The sequence below is a fragment of the Nothoprocta perdicaria genome, unplaced genomic scaffold (assembly GCF_003342845.1).
Source record: "Nothoprocta perdicaria isolate Ctin4 unplaced genomic scaffold, notPer1 scaffold_112, whole genome shotgun sequence".
In the NCBI taxonomy this organism is placed as follows: domain Eukaryota; kingdom Metazoa; phylum Chordata; class Aves; order Tinamiformes; family Tinamidae; genus Nothoprocta; species Nothoprocta perdicaria.
This window is the reverse complement of record NW_020454228.1, coordinates 1,617,851-1,633,995: the sequence shown is the minus strand read 5'-3', so window position 1 is coordinate 1,633,995 and position 16,145 is coordinate 1,617,851. Positions and strand designations below refer to the sequence as shown.

The 16,145-nt window shown below is 42.3% G+C and overlaps 1 protein-coding gene across 1 annotated transcript; it reads right to left on the bottom strand.

Annotated features, from left to right (window-relative positions):
• Positions 1 to 319: 319 nt before the first annotated feature.
• Positions 320 to 1,010, bottom strand: LOC112958412. Its single transcript, XM_026052244.1, is given in 2 exon segments — positions 320 to 710; positions 712 to 1,010. Coding segments are annotated over 2 exon segments (690 nt in total).
• Positions 1,011 to 16,145: the final 15,135 nt, after the last annotated feature.

The window sequence follows — 16,145 nt, the reverse complement described above, 5'->3', positions numbered from 1 at the left end:
TCTACCTCCCAGCAGACAGAGGGAGAAAAGGCTGGTATACTAAGGGAAAAAAGGACACAGACTCTTTGGGTAGGAAAAGCTGGAAACTCATGACTGTAGTCAGGAGGAGGAAGGCTCCATTCCCATCTTCTGCAATAGAAGAGGAACTCCTGTAATAGAAGAGGAACAAGCCCCTTTGGGGGAAGGCTCGGAACTGGACATGTCCATTTTCAGATTAAAACCAACACCATTAGAACCTGAGCTTAGAATCATAGAACTGTTGGTGTTTGAAATTTCAAGATCATGGAGTCCAACTGTAAGCCCTTCAACACCAAGCCTATTAAGTAAGAAGTGCCTTATCTACACATTTCTTGAACATTGGTAGGGATCGTGACTCCACCACTGTTTTGAGCAGCCTGTTCCAATGCTTCACCACACTTTCCACGTAGATTTTTTTCCTAATATCTAACCGGAACTTCCCCTGGCACAACTTGAGGCCATTTTCTCTCATCTTAGCAGTAGTTTTTCTGGAGAAAAAATCAATTCCTGCCTCATTACAACCTCCTTTCAGGTACTTTTAGAGAGCAATAAGGTCTCCCCTGAGCCTCGTCTTCTCCAGGCTAAAAAACCCCGGCTCCCACAACCAGTCCTCATAAGGTCTGTGCTCCAGCCCCTTCACCAGCTTCGTTGCTCTTCTTTGGACATGCTTGAGCACCTCCATATATTTCTTGTAGTGGGTGACCCAAAACTGAACACAGGATTTGAGGTGCAGCCTCACCAGCACCGAGTACAGGGGGACAGTCACTTCCCTCATCCTGCTGGCTACACTGCTTCTGATACCATCCAGGAGGCCGTTGGCCCTCTTGGCACCCTGGGCACACTGCTGGCTCATGTTCAGCCCACTGTTGACCAACATGCCCAGATCCTTGTCTGCCACGAGGCTCTCCGGCCACCGTCCCAGGGCTGTAGTGGTCCATGGGGATGTTGGGATTGGAGGGCAGGAGCCAGCGCTTGACCTTGCTGAACCTCATACTGTTGGCCTCAGTCCATTGATCCAGTCTGTCTAGATCCCTCTGTAGAGCCTTCCTACCCTCAAGCAGACTCTTCCTCCCAACTTGGTGTGGTCTGCAAATTTGCTGAGAGTGCACTCAATCCTTCATCCAGATCATTGATAAAGATATTAAAGATATCTGTAGAGATTTGACTGTTAATGACAGGTAAGTCCCTTCTGCAAGGGACAGAAGCACCTGGTGCTAGCCAGACTTATCATCCCAGGAGGCTTTTTGCTTGCCTGGAGCCCAGACCTATGACAGTGCAGAGAGATTGCCATGACATTGCAGATGATTGCTGAGATTGCTATGACATTGCAGAGATACTGACTGAACTGATTGGTTCAGTCAATTGTCTGGCTGTTTCTCTTTGCTGCTGAGCCACTGAGCACAAATAATACAGCCACAGGAAACCCTGAACGGAAAAGTCTCAGAAGGAAGAGAGAGGAGACTCGGGAACCCACGTGATATTTTCATTAAACCTTATAGTTCAGGAAGGAGACCCAACATGGAGCAGACATCTAACAGTGTGTGACTACACAGCTGGAGCAACTGGCAACATTCAGCTTCCTTCACAACTTTGCTTTGTCTTAGTATGAACAAAGAAGAGAGGGGACTCACCAAACCAAGAGAGGGAAGAGTAACTTCATGACCACATCTCCTGAACTGTTGAGGAGATCTTTAAACTAGGTTCACTGGGAGAAGAGCTGTAATGAGAAGATGTGTAAGGGAAAATGCCCCCTGGCATGGAGGGACTTTTGCCTTCCTGCTCACTATGGGAGCCTTTCTTCTAACACCTGAACAGAGCTTATGCACAGAGCCTGGGCATCAGGAAGATCTGCAAGTCCAGGCACAATCACAGGGCTAGAGCAGGACTGTGATCACAGAGACGTGGTAAGATTGCAACAAGGTCATGGATGAGCACAAGCTGATGAGAGGAAGAAGTCATGCTATATGCTAAGCTTCAGTATGAAACTGGAAGTGAAACAGTAAGGCTCTCACTCAATATCACAATCAGGGAAAGCAGAGGGAAGCACCTGAGATGCTGAGGTGTGGTCTGCTGTAATTTCCTTCAGAAACCAGCCAGATCTCCTGGGCACCTTTCCCTTCACGGTAGCTCCGCAGGGGCTTCCATCTGGCAGTCCCTGATTTTTTGCTCCCCAAAGCTGAGTCTTAGCTGCATGGCTTCCCTCCCAGTCTTTCTCTAGAAAAGAGAGCTTCCATCATCTCACAGATAAAGTGGTTTCAATGCTTTGAGAGAAGGAAACCAGTCTGGAAAAGGGAATACTACGGGACACTTTAATAGCACCTTGCTTGAATGTCAGTTACAGAGATGATGAAGCAAATCCCTGTCAGCCAATACTAAGGCACATACTATAACCAAGGGCAACAGCTACAATCTGTTGCTCAGGAGAATCGAGCTGGATTTGCTAGAAGGATAGTGCAGTACTAGGTCAGGCTACCCAGAAAGGAGATGCAAACATGTCCTTTGGGGTGCTCAAGGCTGGGCTAGACAGACCCCAGGAAGCTGATCCAGGGCTGGCAGCACCCTCACTGTGAGCAGAAACCTGCACTAGGTGACCACCAGAAGTCCCTTCCCACATTTCTATGACTTAGTGATTACTCTCCCCTCCATGGCCTGTGTGGCTGGAAATCCATGCTGCCAGGTCAGAGATCTAGTCCATAGGACACCTGTGATAGATTTGCCAAGGAATTGCTGTGTACTGAAGGACAGTCAGAGGAGGATAGACTATTATTGACAGGGTCTTGGGGGAGAAGGAAGGGAACAAAGTATTTATTTTTACATAAAAGAAGCTACTTGACTAATTTTAACTTTTATATTACATATTTGTATGGACAGTGAGCGAACTGTGCTTTAGGAAGAAGTAGACACACCATTCAGCACTCGGATTGACAACTCTAAAACATTTTAGCTTTCATAGTGTCATCAGTCCTTAAGTTTAAGCTATAGCTCAAATGTTGCTGTGTTGCAGTCTCTGAATGGGTGGATTTTCCAAGGGATAACATAGACTTTATTAAGGCAGCTAAGTTTTTTAACTGAGCATGTTTACAGCATGGGAAGAGATGAAGTGGGAATAAAGAAGGCAATTACCCTTTTGCTTTGATTAAGATAAAATATTTCTGTCTACCTTCACAGAAGTTAGAATATTGAGTGAGTAAAAAATCCTTTGTATTATGAAAAAGATACTTTTTTTTGTTCAAACCAAATTCAGCCATAAAGCCAGCAATTATCACAAAAGATTCCTATCTTCAAAAATAAATTCTTTGTATTCTTCCAAGTTTTCAGCTCAGTAAAAACCATTTTGAAGCATCTTTTCCCTGTAGAAAAGCAAAGTGTATTTTGAAGTGATAGTTTTTTACTCTGAAAACTTTTTTTCTCCAAAAATAACTCCAAATAGCTATCTACTGAAATCTGTATCAATTTAAAAAATACATTTCACTGTCTCACTCTTCTTTCTACAGACAGCTGTTCAACAAAAACAAAGCTGTTCAAAAAACAGCTCTCATGGAATCTGGATAGACAAACATTAAGAGATATGTCTTCTCTGTATGTTGTGTTCAGACAGATTAATTGTTATAAAACCTTAGCTACAGTAAGTATGTCATCTCCATCAGGAGACAGAAGTTGAGGTACCCTACTCTCCCTGTTTTATGTGGTCACTCAAACAACATAAAAATTCAATTAGTGGAGACAAATCTTATGCAATATGATAAAGCTTATGTACAGAGCCTTTCTTTCTTTCCTAAATGTACTCAGCAGCTACAACTGGATCTTTTAAAATTTATTGAAGTAAGACTATTAAACACAGTGCTGACCACCTTCAAGAGGAAATCTTCTTTTTTAATGCTCCTCTTTCCTTTTTGGGTCGATACAGTAAAGAGTGGTGTGTACTTCCCCTCAAGCACTGGAATCATTTTTAAATGAACTGAAGTTCACTAAGATTTTTGTAGGCCTATAATTAAAGGACATTTAAAATAATATTTTATTTTCCATCTTCTGTTCATGATTTGTTAGTCCTGTATTGCACTGTGAGATCAAAATGTAACATAAAGATTTACCACAGTCCTTTCCACTTCAGTGAAAGAAGTCTGTCTCTCTTCTTTTTCCAGTCACTACTATCTCCACAGAGTGTCTCTATGGGATAATCAGGAAAAAAAAACATCCCAGCAATTTCTGACATAACTTCTTTTTTCTCCTCGCTCTCAAACAAGGACCAGAGGCACACTCAGAGACTGAGTCATAGTGAGGGGGTTACTGTTATTTAATTGCAGTTTTTAATTAATATGGGAAAACCAAACTGAGTCTAAATAGTGGTAGCAGTTGACAAATTATAAATGCTTCATGTCCACAGAAAAGCTAATGATGTGAAGAAGGCACAGGCAATCAACATGAGTTTGTAATTGGTTACATTTCAAAGAAATAGTTTTTCCAAGTGTCTTTGCGCATGTGGGATTACTATCATCTTTGAAGTTTAAATCATTTTTAAGATCTGGCTAGAGGCAAATTAGATAAGAACATGGCTGTGCAATTAAATTAATACTTTGGAAAGCTCATACGGTTCTACGATTCAAATACTAATGCTGATAAAATGGTGCCAACACTTTGAAGAATCCTACCAACTTATTTTTTAACAATAAATTTCATTGCTGACAGATGTGGTAGTCATGTGATTCAGTGCTTAGCACTGGTAATATGATTCATCCAGGTTTCTGAATACTTTTCCAGGAGAGAAGCTCTGGTGAAGACCCTAGCACTGTGAAATGACTTCCAGAGGACCCAGCCATGCTTGTGGTACAGGTTAGAGAGCCTGACTGAGCTCAGACTGATGGCATTTTTGAGCTCAGACTGCTGAGAATAGGGAAAGGCAACATCTGCTTGAGGTAGTGCCAGCCCCAATGAGTCCCACACGGGGTCACAAGCCCTGCTTTTGGCTCCCCCTTCACACTCACCAGCCCTGACCCCCAAGTACCTGTGCCCAGCACATGATTTCTCTGGGCAGGGTACAGCTGCAGCCAGGCAGAGGTATCCCTGAAAGACAGATGCTCCAGTAGCAATCCCTCCCACGGGACAGTGTTTCCCCATGCCATTTATGTCACAGAATCTGGCAGCCTCATTGCATGCTTCATCATTTCCTTATATGCCTAATCCCACAGTTAAACCCAGTGCATGATTCCTGCACATCAGGACTTTGCTAAATTGAGAGGTCTGTTGTGATGGACTGTCAGATACTGTCTCTGAATCTCCTTTTAGACTATGTGGGTTTGGACTGTCAATCAGTATTGCTGACAAAGAAATCAATCCTCTCCACAGAGCCAAACAGTTTTCTGAAATGCTTTCTGAATCATATCAACCAGAAGCCTTTATAACACTGCATTTGTGACCAACGCTAGATCAAAGAAAGGGAGTTTCAAACTAAAGTACACTTCAATCTTGAAGCCTCTCGAAAAATCAGCTAACTGTACAGAGTGACAGTAAGCAACTGAAAAGAGGCTGTTATTTGGGTCTGTGTATGCAATTCTTCCTTTCAGTGAAAAGCTCCAAGACAAGCATCCTCAATTAAAATAAATAAATAAATAAATAAACAAAAATTTCAAGATTTCTTCTCATTTGTTTATGCAAGAAGAAAGAGGCAAATATTTCTACAACTTCCTTTCACACAGTCCTCAGGATCTGAGCCCCATTTGTTTCATTAGCAAGCATTAAATTGATTCAGTCCAAGAGAATCTGAACCTGTGATATTCTGAAAATCTTATTATGCGATTGCTTAGCTCTGTGAATGCCTGAGTATTTTTAGAAATCTGGCCTAGTTTTCCTGCCATGTAGACAAATTAAAGGCGAGGCATTATCTCCATTTTCTAGACCTGGAAATAGGGATGTACAGAGACTGAATCAGAAGCACACAGGAACAGTGTCATTGGGTTAGAGCAGGAATTAGGGCAGAGATCCATTCAAACCTAAAGATCATCTTGAATAGTGTCAGCAGTAGATGCCTACGTGAACGGCATAACAAATATGTCTAGAGTGTAACGTGTCACAGAATCATAGAATAGCTGAGGTTGGAAGGGACCTCTAGAGATCACCTAGTCCAACCTCCTGCTCCAGCAGGGACACCCAGAGCACGGGGCACAGGGCGCCATCCAGGTGGGTTTGAAGATCTCCAGAGAAGGAGACTCCACAGCCTCCCTGGGCAGCCTGTGCCAGGGCTCTGGCACCCTCACAGGAAAGAAGTTCCTCCTCACATGAAGATGGAACTGCCTGTGTTTCAACTTACACCCATTGCCCCTTGTCCTATCACCAGCCACCACTGAAAACGATTTGGCCCCTTCCCTCCCTACATTCCCCCTTCAGGTATTTATACATATTGATCTCAACCTTCCCTTCTCCAGGCTAAACAGGTCCAGCTCGTTTAGTCTTTTCTCATTAGATAGATGCTTCAGTCCCTTAATCAGCTTTGTCGCCCTCCACTGAATTCTCTCTAGAAATTCCACATCCCTCTTATTCTGGGGAGACCAGAACTGTCCCCAATACTCCAGATGCAGCCTCACCAGAGCTGAGGAGAGGGGCGGGATCACCTCCCTTGACCTGCTGGCAACATCCTCCTGATGCAGCCAGGATCCCATTGGCCTCCTTGGCCACGAGGGCACTGCTGCCTCATGGTTAACTTGGTGTCAACCAGGACTCCCAGGTCCCTCTCCGTGGGGCTGCTTTCCAGCAGGTTGACCCCTAATCTGTACTGGTGCCTGGGGTTATTCCTGCCCAGGTGCAGGACCCTGCACTTGTCCTTGTTGAACCTCATGAGGTTCCTCTCTGCCCAACTCACCAGCCTGTCCAGGTCCCTCTGGATGGCAGCACAGCCCTCCAGAGTGTCAGTCACTCCACCCAGCTTGGTTATCATCCGCAAACTTGCTCAAGTCCCCTGTTATGCTGTAACAGCTCCCACAACTGTTAGTTTAGAGGTTTCTTAAGACAGGAGTTGCATCCAGAGGATCATGTTCAACATTCATTGACAGATAAATGAGCTAATGGCTGAGAATGGATCACATTCAAATTGTTACCCTACTTCCTTGTAGGCTGGATCCTTGTTAGGGGTATCTCAGCTCTGAAATGAAGTTTACTTTAATGCTGGAATTTTCATATTATAAAATGCTAATATCCAGAGAATTCAAAAACAAACTCATGTGGCTTTGGAGGCATAAGTTTTTCCCATAAACTCCTTCATAGAATTAATTTATTCCATCCAAAAACTGGATCTGGCATGAGGAACAAAATTCTGCAGAGCCAGTTGTACTGCTGAGTTTGATATCTGTGAGAAAGACAAATGTGAATCCCCTATCTCCACCACTCAATTCAACATGCAGCATAAGGGGAATTAATCAAACTTTTCAAGAGCACTTGAAGGTTTGTTTTGCTGCAGTATCTATTGCAAAGAGGACTGAATTTTGCATTGTAATGTATTGTTTCAGAACCAATCCCAGATAGACAAAGATCTCTTATGTTACTACAGTGTTATAATTTTAATAAATATCTTCCTTTTCAGGTCCAGATTTCACTAGCACCCTCTGCAATCAAACTAAGGAAGGATTCACTGCAAACAATGTAATCTAACAACTAACAGCTGAAGGAATCAACAAATTCACCTTCTAAGCATCACATACTATTGATGTTGGTTTCATTTGTGTAAAATACCCACTACTGATTTACAGTATCTCTGTTTCCTTTGCCTGCTTAAAAGCAAGAGCCCACCCTGTGATGGATTAACTGTGTTACACTTGGCAGAACTTTTAGGTTTACATCTGTGGGAGAGAGAGATTGTTGGTTCTGCATGTCATTACAAAAACAGAAAAAGAAAAAGAAAAAGAAAAAGAAAAAGAAAAAGAAAAAGAAAAAGAAAAAGAAAAAGAAAAAGAAAAAGAAAAAGAAAAAGAAAAAGAAAAAGAAAAAGAAAAAGAAAAAGAAAAAAAGAAAAACAGGTCTCACTTAAAGAAAACAGTCAGAAAAGTACAGAGTGACAAACAGATGAAAGATAGAAACAGCACTGCAGCTGGGAGAAACAGCACAGCTCCTTGGAAGCTCCTTGCCCAGGAAGCTGGGCAAGATTACAAAAGCACCTCTGGTTTAAGGAATAATGCTGCAAAGCACTAAATTCTGCAGGAGTTAATGGGCACCCAAAATCCTGAAGAAGAAGGACAAGTATTTCTAAACTAAAAACTCTTTTACTCAGCTCTTCCTTTTCACTGAAGCAAAAATTTGCTTAGTTCAAAATCAGTGAAAAGCTGATCCAACAGCTTATGCAAGTGAGTTTCTTGCCAAAAGAAAGAGTGTTGGAACAAATGAATAACTTAAGGAAAAATGGGAATCCAGTGGCAAAATCTAATTTAACATGTCTGAGCCCAAAGAAATATGACTTTTTTACCAGACCAGAGGACTGAAACATGGATTTAGATTCAAAAATAAGAAACAAAAACTTAAATATCATTTTGGCAAGTTAAATACCATTACTGGCAAGTTAACCAGTTACATTTACTTCAAAACAAAGAAAAAAAAACATATTTAGCACAACACTATGTCACATAAAGATGCCCATACTGACTCTAAAGGTTGAAGCGTGGGCACTGGAGAAAGGTATTACCAAGTTAAGAGAGGAGTCCGTACGAGAAAATGCACAAACCTGCTGCTGCTTAGCATGAGTAGTTAACTGAGGAAGAGTCACACTGTGACGACTATATACTTTTTACTAGCAGAATTATTTTGCAGAAAATTGGTGTGTATATTTCTATGTAGTATCGCCCTGCAATACTATATACTCAAGAAGACTGCATTCACCTGGACATTTTATTTAATTTTGTTTGGTGTATGGAAGTTTCCACCATTTTTTCTGACAATGTTTGGCATTATATTCCTCTGTGTCATTTATTCGATGCCGGAGAGGAACAAGCTCATAAAATGCAACTGATGTCTCGCCAGCCTAAAATAGTTTGGATATCTCATAAAAATCAAGAGAAAAAGTATTAATCAGATGAGTTTAAGCTCTTGCGACTCTTGCACAGTCTCTGAGGGAGCACTGAGCAGAAGTTGATTCCATTTAGGCTATGCAGACTTTGCCCTTGTGAGAAGTTCTTTCATCTTCACCTTGAAACCGAATTCCGAAGAGTTATTAGCACAGGGTTTAAAATAGAGTCACTAAGTGAACCTGCTCGTTCATACAAACATAAATGTCTTGGACAACACAATAGAAGAGGATTGATTTGAAAGAATCCTTGCAGGTCTCCTTGGCAACAAAGCTAACCACCCGGATCTCCTTTGAGGAGCCTGGAGAGGATGTCACATGCCAATGACACCACCCTGAGACCTGGTGGAAGACACTTGGGACCAATAGAAGAGTCTGCCAGCAAAAAGCTTGTGGAAAGTAACTGCTTATTTTACACAAGAGACAGTAAGAGGAACAGTAGCAGAGGTAGTTGGACCAAGGCAGAAGAGGGAGTAGGTAAATTTGACATGCACACTTTTTTCACATATTTTTTCAAGCTTTCCATGAAGGAAAGACATCATTTTTCAATACACTCCATAACTGGTCTTTTCACAAAGATTTGCCTTTTCATATTCTTTCACCAGTTAGAGGTGCTCCCCCAGGATCTTGCCTCAGTTATTTTCCTACTGAAATATTAACAGGAAAAAAAAAAAAAAGAGACTGGGATAATGTCATCTCTTTTCCCAACATCCTTCCTACTAAAACACTAAAGTCACAAAATACCTTGGAAACTGGATGAAGAGCAAAGCTCATGGTCATGCTAAGGGGTCATGGTCATGCTAAGGGTCAAGGTTAATTCTCCTGATTAGATCATCTCCTTCTGCTGGACGCGAGGTCCTCAGAAAGGCACAAACAGATGTAGGAAGCCTCACTGGACTTCCTAACAGTAGTCAGACCTTCCCACCCCTTCCCATCCCAGCACAACTGCTGACAAATAGCTACCTTCTAGCAAATGATGTTCTGCTAACATCCACCTTCAAGCTATTTCAGAAACAGAGAGGAAAAAAATTTGATTTCTATATGACAGCAAAAAGTCTTTATGGCTACATGAACAGGACTTACTGTCTAAAAGCCATCTTGTTCACTCTCTCAAAGGAATAAAGATGTATTTCCTTTCAAAAGTGTTGTAGCAATATTGCTCAGGCATATCTCCAGCTTCTTCCTTTTCTCCTTTTCCCCTTTTCCACAGCTAATGTCTTTAATTAATGCCAATATCAGTTTCATCTTTGGAGGTGCCAGCTAGTGGAATTACTGGAAAAAGTAAAAACAGTTGTTACTGGAAAAAAATGGTCAGAAAAGCCAACAGCAGCCAAAGTCACAGCTATAACAGAAAGGTACAAAAGACGTGCTTTTAGGAGGAAAGACAAACAAAAGTAAGTTTTAATGAACTATTGAGAAGAGCTGCATATTTACCAGCTGAGAGTATGTTGTAATATAAGGTATTAGGGGTCGACCTGCTGGAAAGCACCTCCACAGAGAGGGACCTGGGAGTCCTGGTTGACACTAAGTTAACCATGAGTGAGCAGTGTGCCCTCGTGGCCAAGAAGGCCAATGGGATCCTGGCCTGCATCAGGAGGAGTGTTGCCAGCAGGTCAAGGGAGGTGATTCTGCCCCTCTACTCAGCTCTGGTGAGGCCGCACCTGGAGTACTGTGTTCAGTTCTGGGCTCCCCAGTATAGGAAGGACGTGGAGCTTCTGGAGAGGGTCCAGAGAAGGGCAACCAGGATGATTAAGGGAATGGAACATCTCTCGTATGAAGAGAGGCTGAGTGAGCTGGGCCTGTTTTCTCTGGAGAAGAGACGGCTCAGAGGGGATATGATTAATATGTATAAGTTCAGGAAGGGAGAATGCCGGGAGGAAGGGGACAAGCTGTTCTCACTGGTGGCCAGCGATAGGACGAGGGGTAATGGCCACAAGTTGAAGCACAAGAAGTTCCGTCTCCAGGTGAGGAGCAACTTCTTTCCTGTGAGGGTGACAGAGCAGTGGAACAGGCTGCCCAGGGAGGTTGTGGAGTCTCCTGCTCTGGAGGTCTTCAAAACCCGCCTGGATGCCACCCTGTGCCACATGCTCTAGGTGTGCCTGCTTGAGCAGGAAGGTTGGACTAGATGATCTCTAGAGGTTCCTTCCAACCTTAAATATTCTGTGATTCTGTGGTTCTGTATAATCAATAATAACATAACAGATACGTTTCTTCTGCAAGTTGTATTTCCTTTTGCACTCTTTCCTTCTGTTTGTAGCAGTGTTCAGACTGCCATAGGCTATTTGTATATTTTCTTCTTGTCTTTTCCCATGTCCCCAAGATATTTCAGTGGATACACTTTCATGCACAGCAAAAGCAAACTGCTTATATCAAGAAAAGCAGATTGAGAAAATAAATCATTAATTTATGACTTAGAAGATACATTTTCATGAAAAGATGTTTTAACACCCTGCATTTCCTTTTTTATTTTTTTTCATGCTATTTACAAACAGACAGAAAAACAAAATTAAAAAGAAGAGATTCCTTGCACTAGCAACATGCTACCCTCAATACTTAGGCTGCAATTACAGGTCCTGTTATACCAGTATCAGTCCCAGGTAAAGTGATTTTTGCTTCCTCTGTACTCTCAGCACACAGCCTCCTCTTAGCATCTCAGTTCTGCCCCCAGCTTAAAATTGCCACATTCTCAGATCTGCTACCATATCGGTCCATATCATTATTCCCTAGCCCAGTTTGGTCAAAGTGATCTCCTTTCAATTCTCCAATGATGGGTCTTTTATAACTGGGCCATTTGCAGCGATGATGACCTAATTGTGCTGGTAGGTCTAGGAGATCAAGATTCAGTAGGAGGGAAGAGACGGCCCTGCAGGGAAAGGCTTGGGGGTATCTAGAGACAGCAACACCTTTATTCGGCTCAGGGACAGCTGTGTAATGTATCTGACCACAGCCTCGGCCAGCAGGGATCAATCTAGTCCAGAAATCCTATATATTCTTTGCCTTAGAACAATGTTGGAGGGCATGTAGCTATTCCTGAAGTACACTCCCAGGCCAGCCCCATTTCAGGACAGACTCTCAAGCTTTATTAGCTGGGCATAAGCATGCCTGACTGCCTCCTGCATTTGGCAAAACTAGGCTGTGCAACCAGGATTCTCACCCTCCGATACACTGGTCACACTCTGCGCTTTAATGCAGACCTAACTGTTGTCCCTTTCCAATGGCCTTTACACTATCTTACCAGCAAGGTCTAGGATGAACATCCAAGCAACTGCCCAGTGCCCTCGGCTTTGGGACAGGTTCCACTAGCCCATTCCAGCTCTGTCATGTGATCGTCATGCTCTTGCTAATAACTCAATATCTGCTTTTCATACTGAAGGCCAGGAAGGCCAGGAAAGACTTCCTGAAGGCCAGGAAGGAGAGGTCTAGTTAGAGATGCTCCCTCTGGGACTTTGAGAAGACACGACATCTCTCCATCTCCACCACGCCTCTCCATCTCCAGCATTCAGTATTTCCCATACCAAAAGAAAATTTGTGTACTCTCCCTTTCTGCTCCCACAGTGCCTCTCATAGCTTCCCCAAATAAAGGATTTTTGTATCTGTGAGGGCTTTGGGTGGCTCTTCTGTTTTCTTTATGGTCCTTTGCATGCAGAAGTTATTAATCAACCAGTTCTTTGTTAAGGCTAACCCAGAGAAGAGGCTACGAAAGTAAGCCAGCTTTTTTTTGTATCTGAGATTATTGTTTTTGTTTGAAAAACTGTTCAGATTGTAGGAACAATGAAAGGCTCTAACACAGTAATTTAATTTTTTAAGTCAGATGAAGGGGCTACAGCTCTAAGTTAATTGCCGACTCTATTTTTCAGTACTAAACAGAAAACAAATTCTATTCTATTCCCCAGTATGAGCCAATTTCAATTAGGGTAATTACCATGGGATAATTGTAGACTACCTATGGTTAATCAGGGCTCCACTGTGTGTTTATAACACTCCAGGGGTATAAATATTTTATGATAACCGCAGTTTCATACATTATTACCACTTAATTTAAAGTATTACATCATTGTTAATGGGTGGGTGGAGGAGAAAAGAGATAAAAACCTACAATGTGATCTCAAAAGCTACAACAGGCTCCTTCTCTAGTAGCAAAACATCATGACTGATAATATCTTTATGCTGACAGGTTCTCCTTTTTTAGGTTATTTAACATTCATTGGTGAGGGAAAACAAGCCCACCATCAACAGCTGGCTTTGAACTTTTGAACTCCATTTGATGGGAACAGCAAAGCAAAGAAGGCAGGGGACAGCACTGGGCCAAATTCTCCCTGAGCAGCCCCGATTTGCTGGGACTACAGACTCACATGACAGCAGGCACCTGGGTGCTCACTTTGCCACACACAATTTTACTAGAAAGGTCTTCACAAAATCCAAATAACGCTGCCAGGATGAAGCAGAGAAAGTGATCAAAATCTTCAAGTTTTACACAGCTTTTGTCCAGTCTCCTTGGAAATATGAGTGGTTTTCATTTAGTCATTCTTTATTTCATAGAAAATGTGATATCATGAGCAAGAGAGAAAGAGCGAAAGTTCAGCGTCTGGAGAATTGCACAGGTCTGCCAGGAAACAGTTTAGAAATTAAACCAGATGACAAAATCAGTTAAAAATCATTCCTGTAAAAAAAAAAGAAGCTTTGTAATATTCCCTTGCACTAATATCACAAGTGTTAGCAGAAGTGATTCCTGGAACAAGAAAAAGACAGAAAGAACAGAAAACCCTCATTTCTTCTGATTGCTCTCTCTCTCAGAAAAAAAAATATTCTACATGCAGAAATTGGCATTTAACTCAACAAGGTAGGCGCCCTGAAGCATTTCTGTGTGAGATTTGCACAAGCAACTTACTTTGCCAATTATATAGCCTAAATTCATCTGTTAAAGCCCTCTCTTAAACATAGAGAAGTTCAAAATTCCCATCACACACAAAAGGTAATGTTTTAAAAATTAGTTTCTTCCTCTTTACTACGTAAGAAGCAAAGGAAGTCAGAAAACATCCAGTTTCTAAAGTGGCTTTGGTTTTGGTATTCATCATAATTCCCAGTTCTATCAGTACTTTCCTGATAATCTCATCCATCTGAAAAAAAAAAAAAAAAAAAAAAAAAAAAAGCCAAAATCTTACATAACTCTTTCACAAAACAGGCCCTAAGCACTGCAACTGAGCTAATAATTCTCATTGCCAGTTTCCCTCAAGATAACCTCCCATTCAAGAGACAACTGAAACAGCTGCAGATTTTGTTCTCCACTAAAATTCTTCTGTTCTTTACATAATACTACAACTAATTTGGGAACATCTTGCTCCAATACCCCTGGTATTCTTCAGAGGGGAAAAATAGGTTTGCAGCATGAGTGTTGAAAGCATCATTGTATACCATGCCAGTACTGAAGGGCATTTTTGCCGCTTCTCATCCTCATTTGACTTCCAGCCAGGATAATAAATCAGACACATAGAATTATTAAATCCCCGAGTACAGTTCAGCAGTTAGATGCAATGGTGAGACTTACAGGCAGTGAGGAGAATGACTCGGTTTTATTCACTTTATGCATCTAACCCTTGGGCTGTCCAAACCGGGGAGCTAAATGTACTTCATCTGACCCATTTTCTGCAGAAGTGGGAGAAGGGTTAGAGCACTCTATTTCTCCTCCTCAGGAGAAGGCCCTCATGTATTTTCTGACCCACGTGTGGGCTAGTGACTCCCAGTCCCCTGTTTAAACACAGCTCTTGGGTCTGTCACAAACATCAGTCATGACTGGTCATAAAAGTACGAGTCTGTGCATGCGCCCTGGTTTACTACTACTCTCTTATCCATCACCAAGAATTATTGCAGAATTATTTCACAATCCGTAGATATAAAATAATCATGCTTGCACTTGCACTGGCTGTGAAAAATTTCCCCAAATCATAGAATCTTTTCAAGTGATACGGTACCACCTGCCTGAGTCTGCAGGCAGCCTGAAAGGGTACCATTGGCAACCTTGTGCTGCCCAGTTCGGCTTTGAGATGATGGCATTTTACATGAAAGCACTTTTTGTTACCTCCTACTTGTTCACTTTCACAGAAACTTCTAGCAGATGTGGGTTTTGCTCCTTTTCAAATATGTCAACCATCCCAGATCCTTTCCAGACAGCTGCCAGAAACTACAACTCAGCTTCAACAGTTGAGTCAGGGCTGCCTTAGGGAGAACTTAACACTAAAAGTTTAAACTTTGGGACAGCATTAAAAAGAAACTTAAATAATGGCCCATGTCTTATTTTTTAATTCTTGTATCTATTCAATACTAAAATCACAACACAGGATCCCCTGTGCAGGTTGTGCTATTGCTCCATTTTGAAATTTAATTTATAAGAATCCTATTTTCAAAAATGTGCTTCCTGCCACTGCCAACTTTCTATTGCTCCCAATCCGAGGTGCTCACAGGTAATTACATCCACACTTGGTGCCAGCACTTTGCTGCAAGCCAGCTGAGCTGCTGCCATCCTTGTGACTGGCACACTGGGAGGGAACAGGGGCAACCAAAAAAGCTCATTGGGGAAGGGGCTACGCAGAGTTAAAAGTCCATCCTTGGCGGGAAGAACATGTAGGTGAGGGATGCTGCAAGAAGCCCAAAACATCTTTAGAAACTAACTGCTTAGTGAGAGATGTGGAGCCCAGAGCCCCGTCCCCTGCCCGAACACCCGGCAGCTCCATCAGCAGCTCGTCCCTCTCCTCCTGCGGGTTCACACCCTGCACACAGTGTGGGTAGCAGCTTCAGCAGCTAAAGGTATTTTCTACGATGAGTGTTCCCTGGCTGCAAACAGTAGCGTTGGAGCTAGGCGCTCTTTAATTGCGGTGCCAAGGAAAATGAATACTACATTAAACACTTGCAGCTTCTTCTTGGAGAGAAAAGATTACCTGACAGTCAGTCTGTTTTTCATTTCCACTCCTCTTCAAAACTTCAGCATTCTTTGTTGCCAAAAGTAAAGTCTTATCGAAATATGCAAGTGATAAGTGATTTATTCCAAAGCTAAAACTAACTTTTACAAGAACCTTGGAAGCTCACAGAGTAA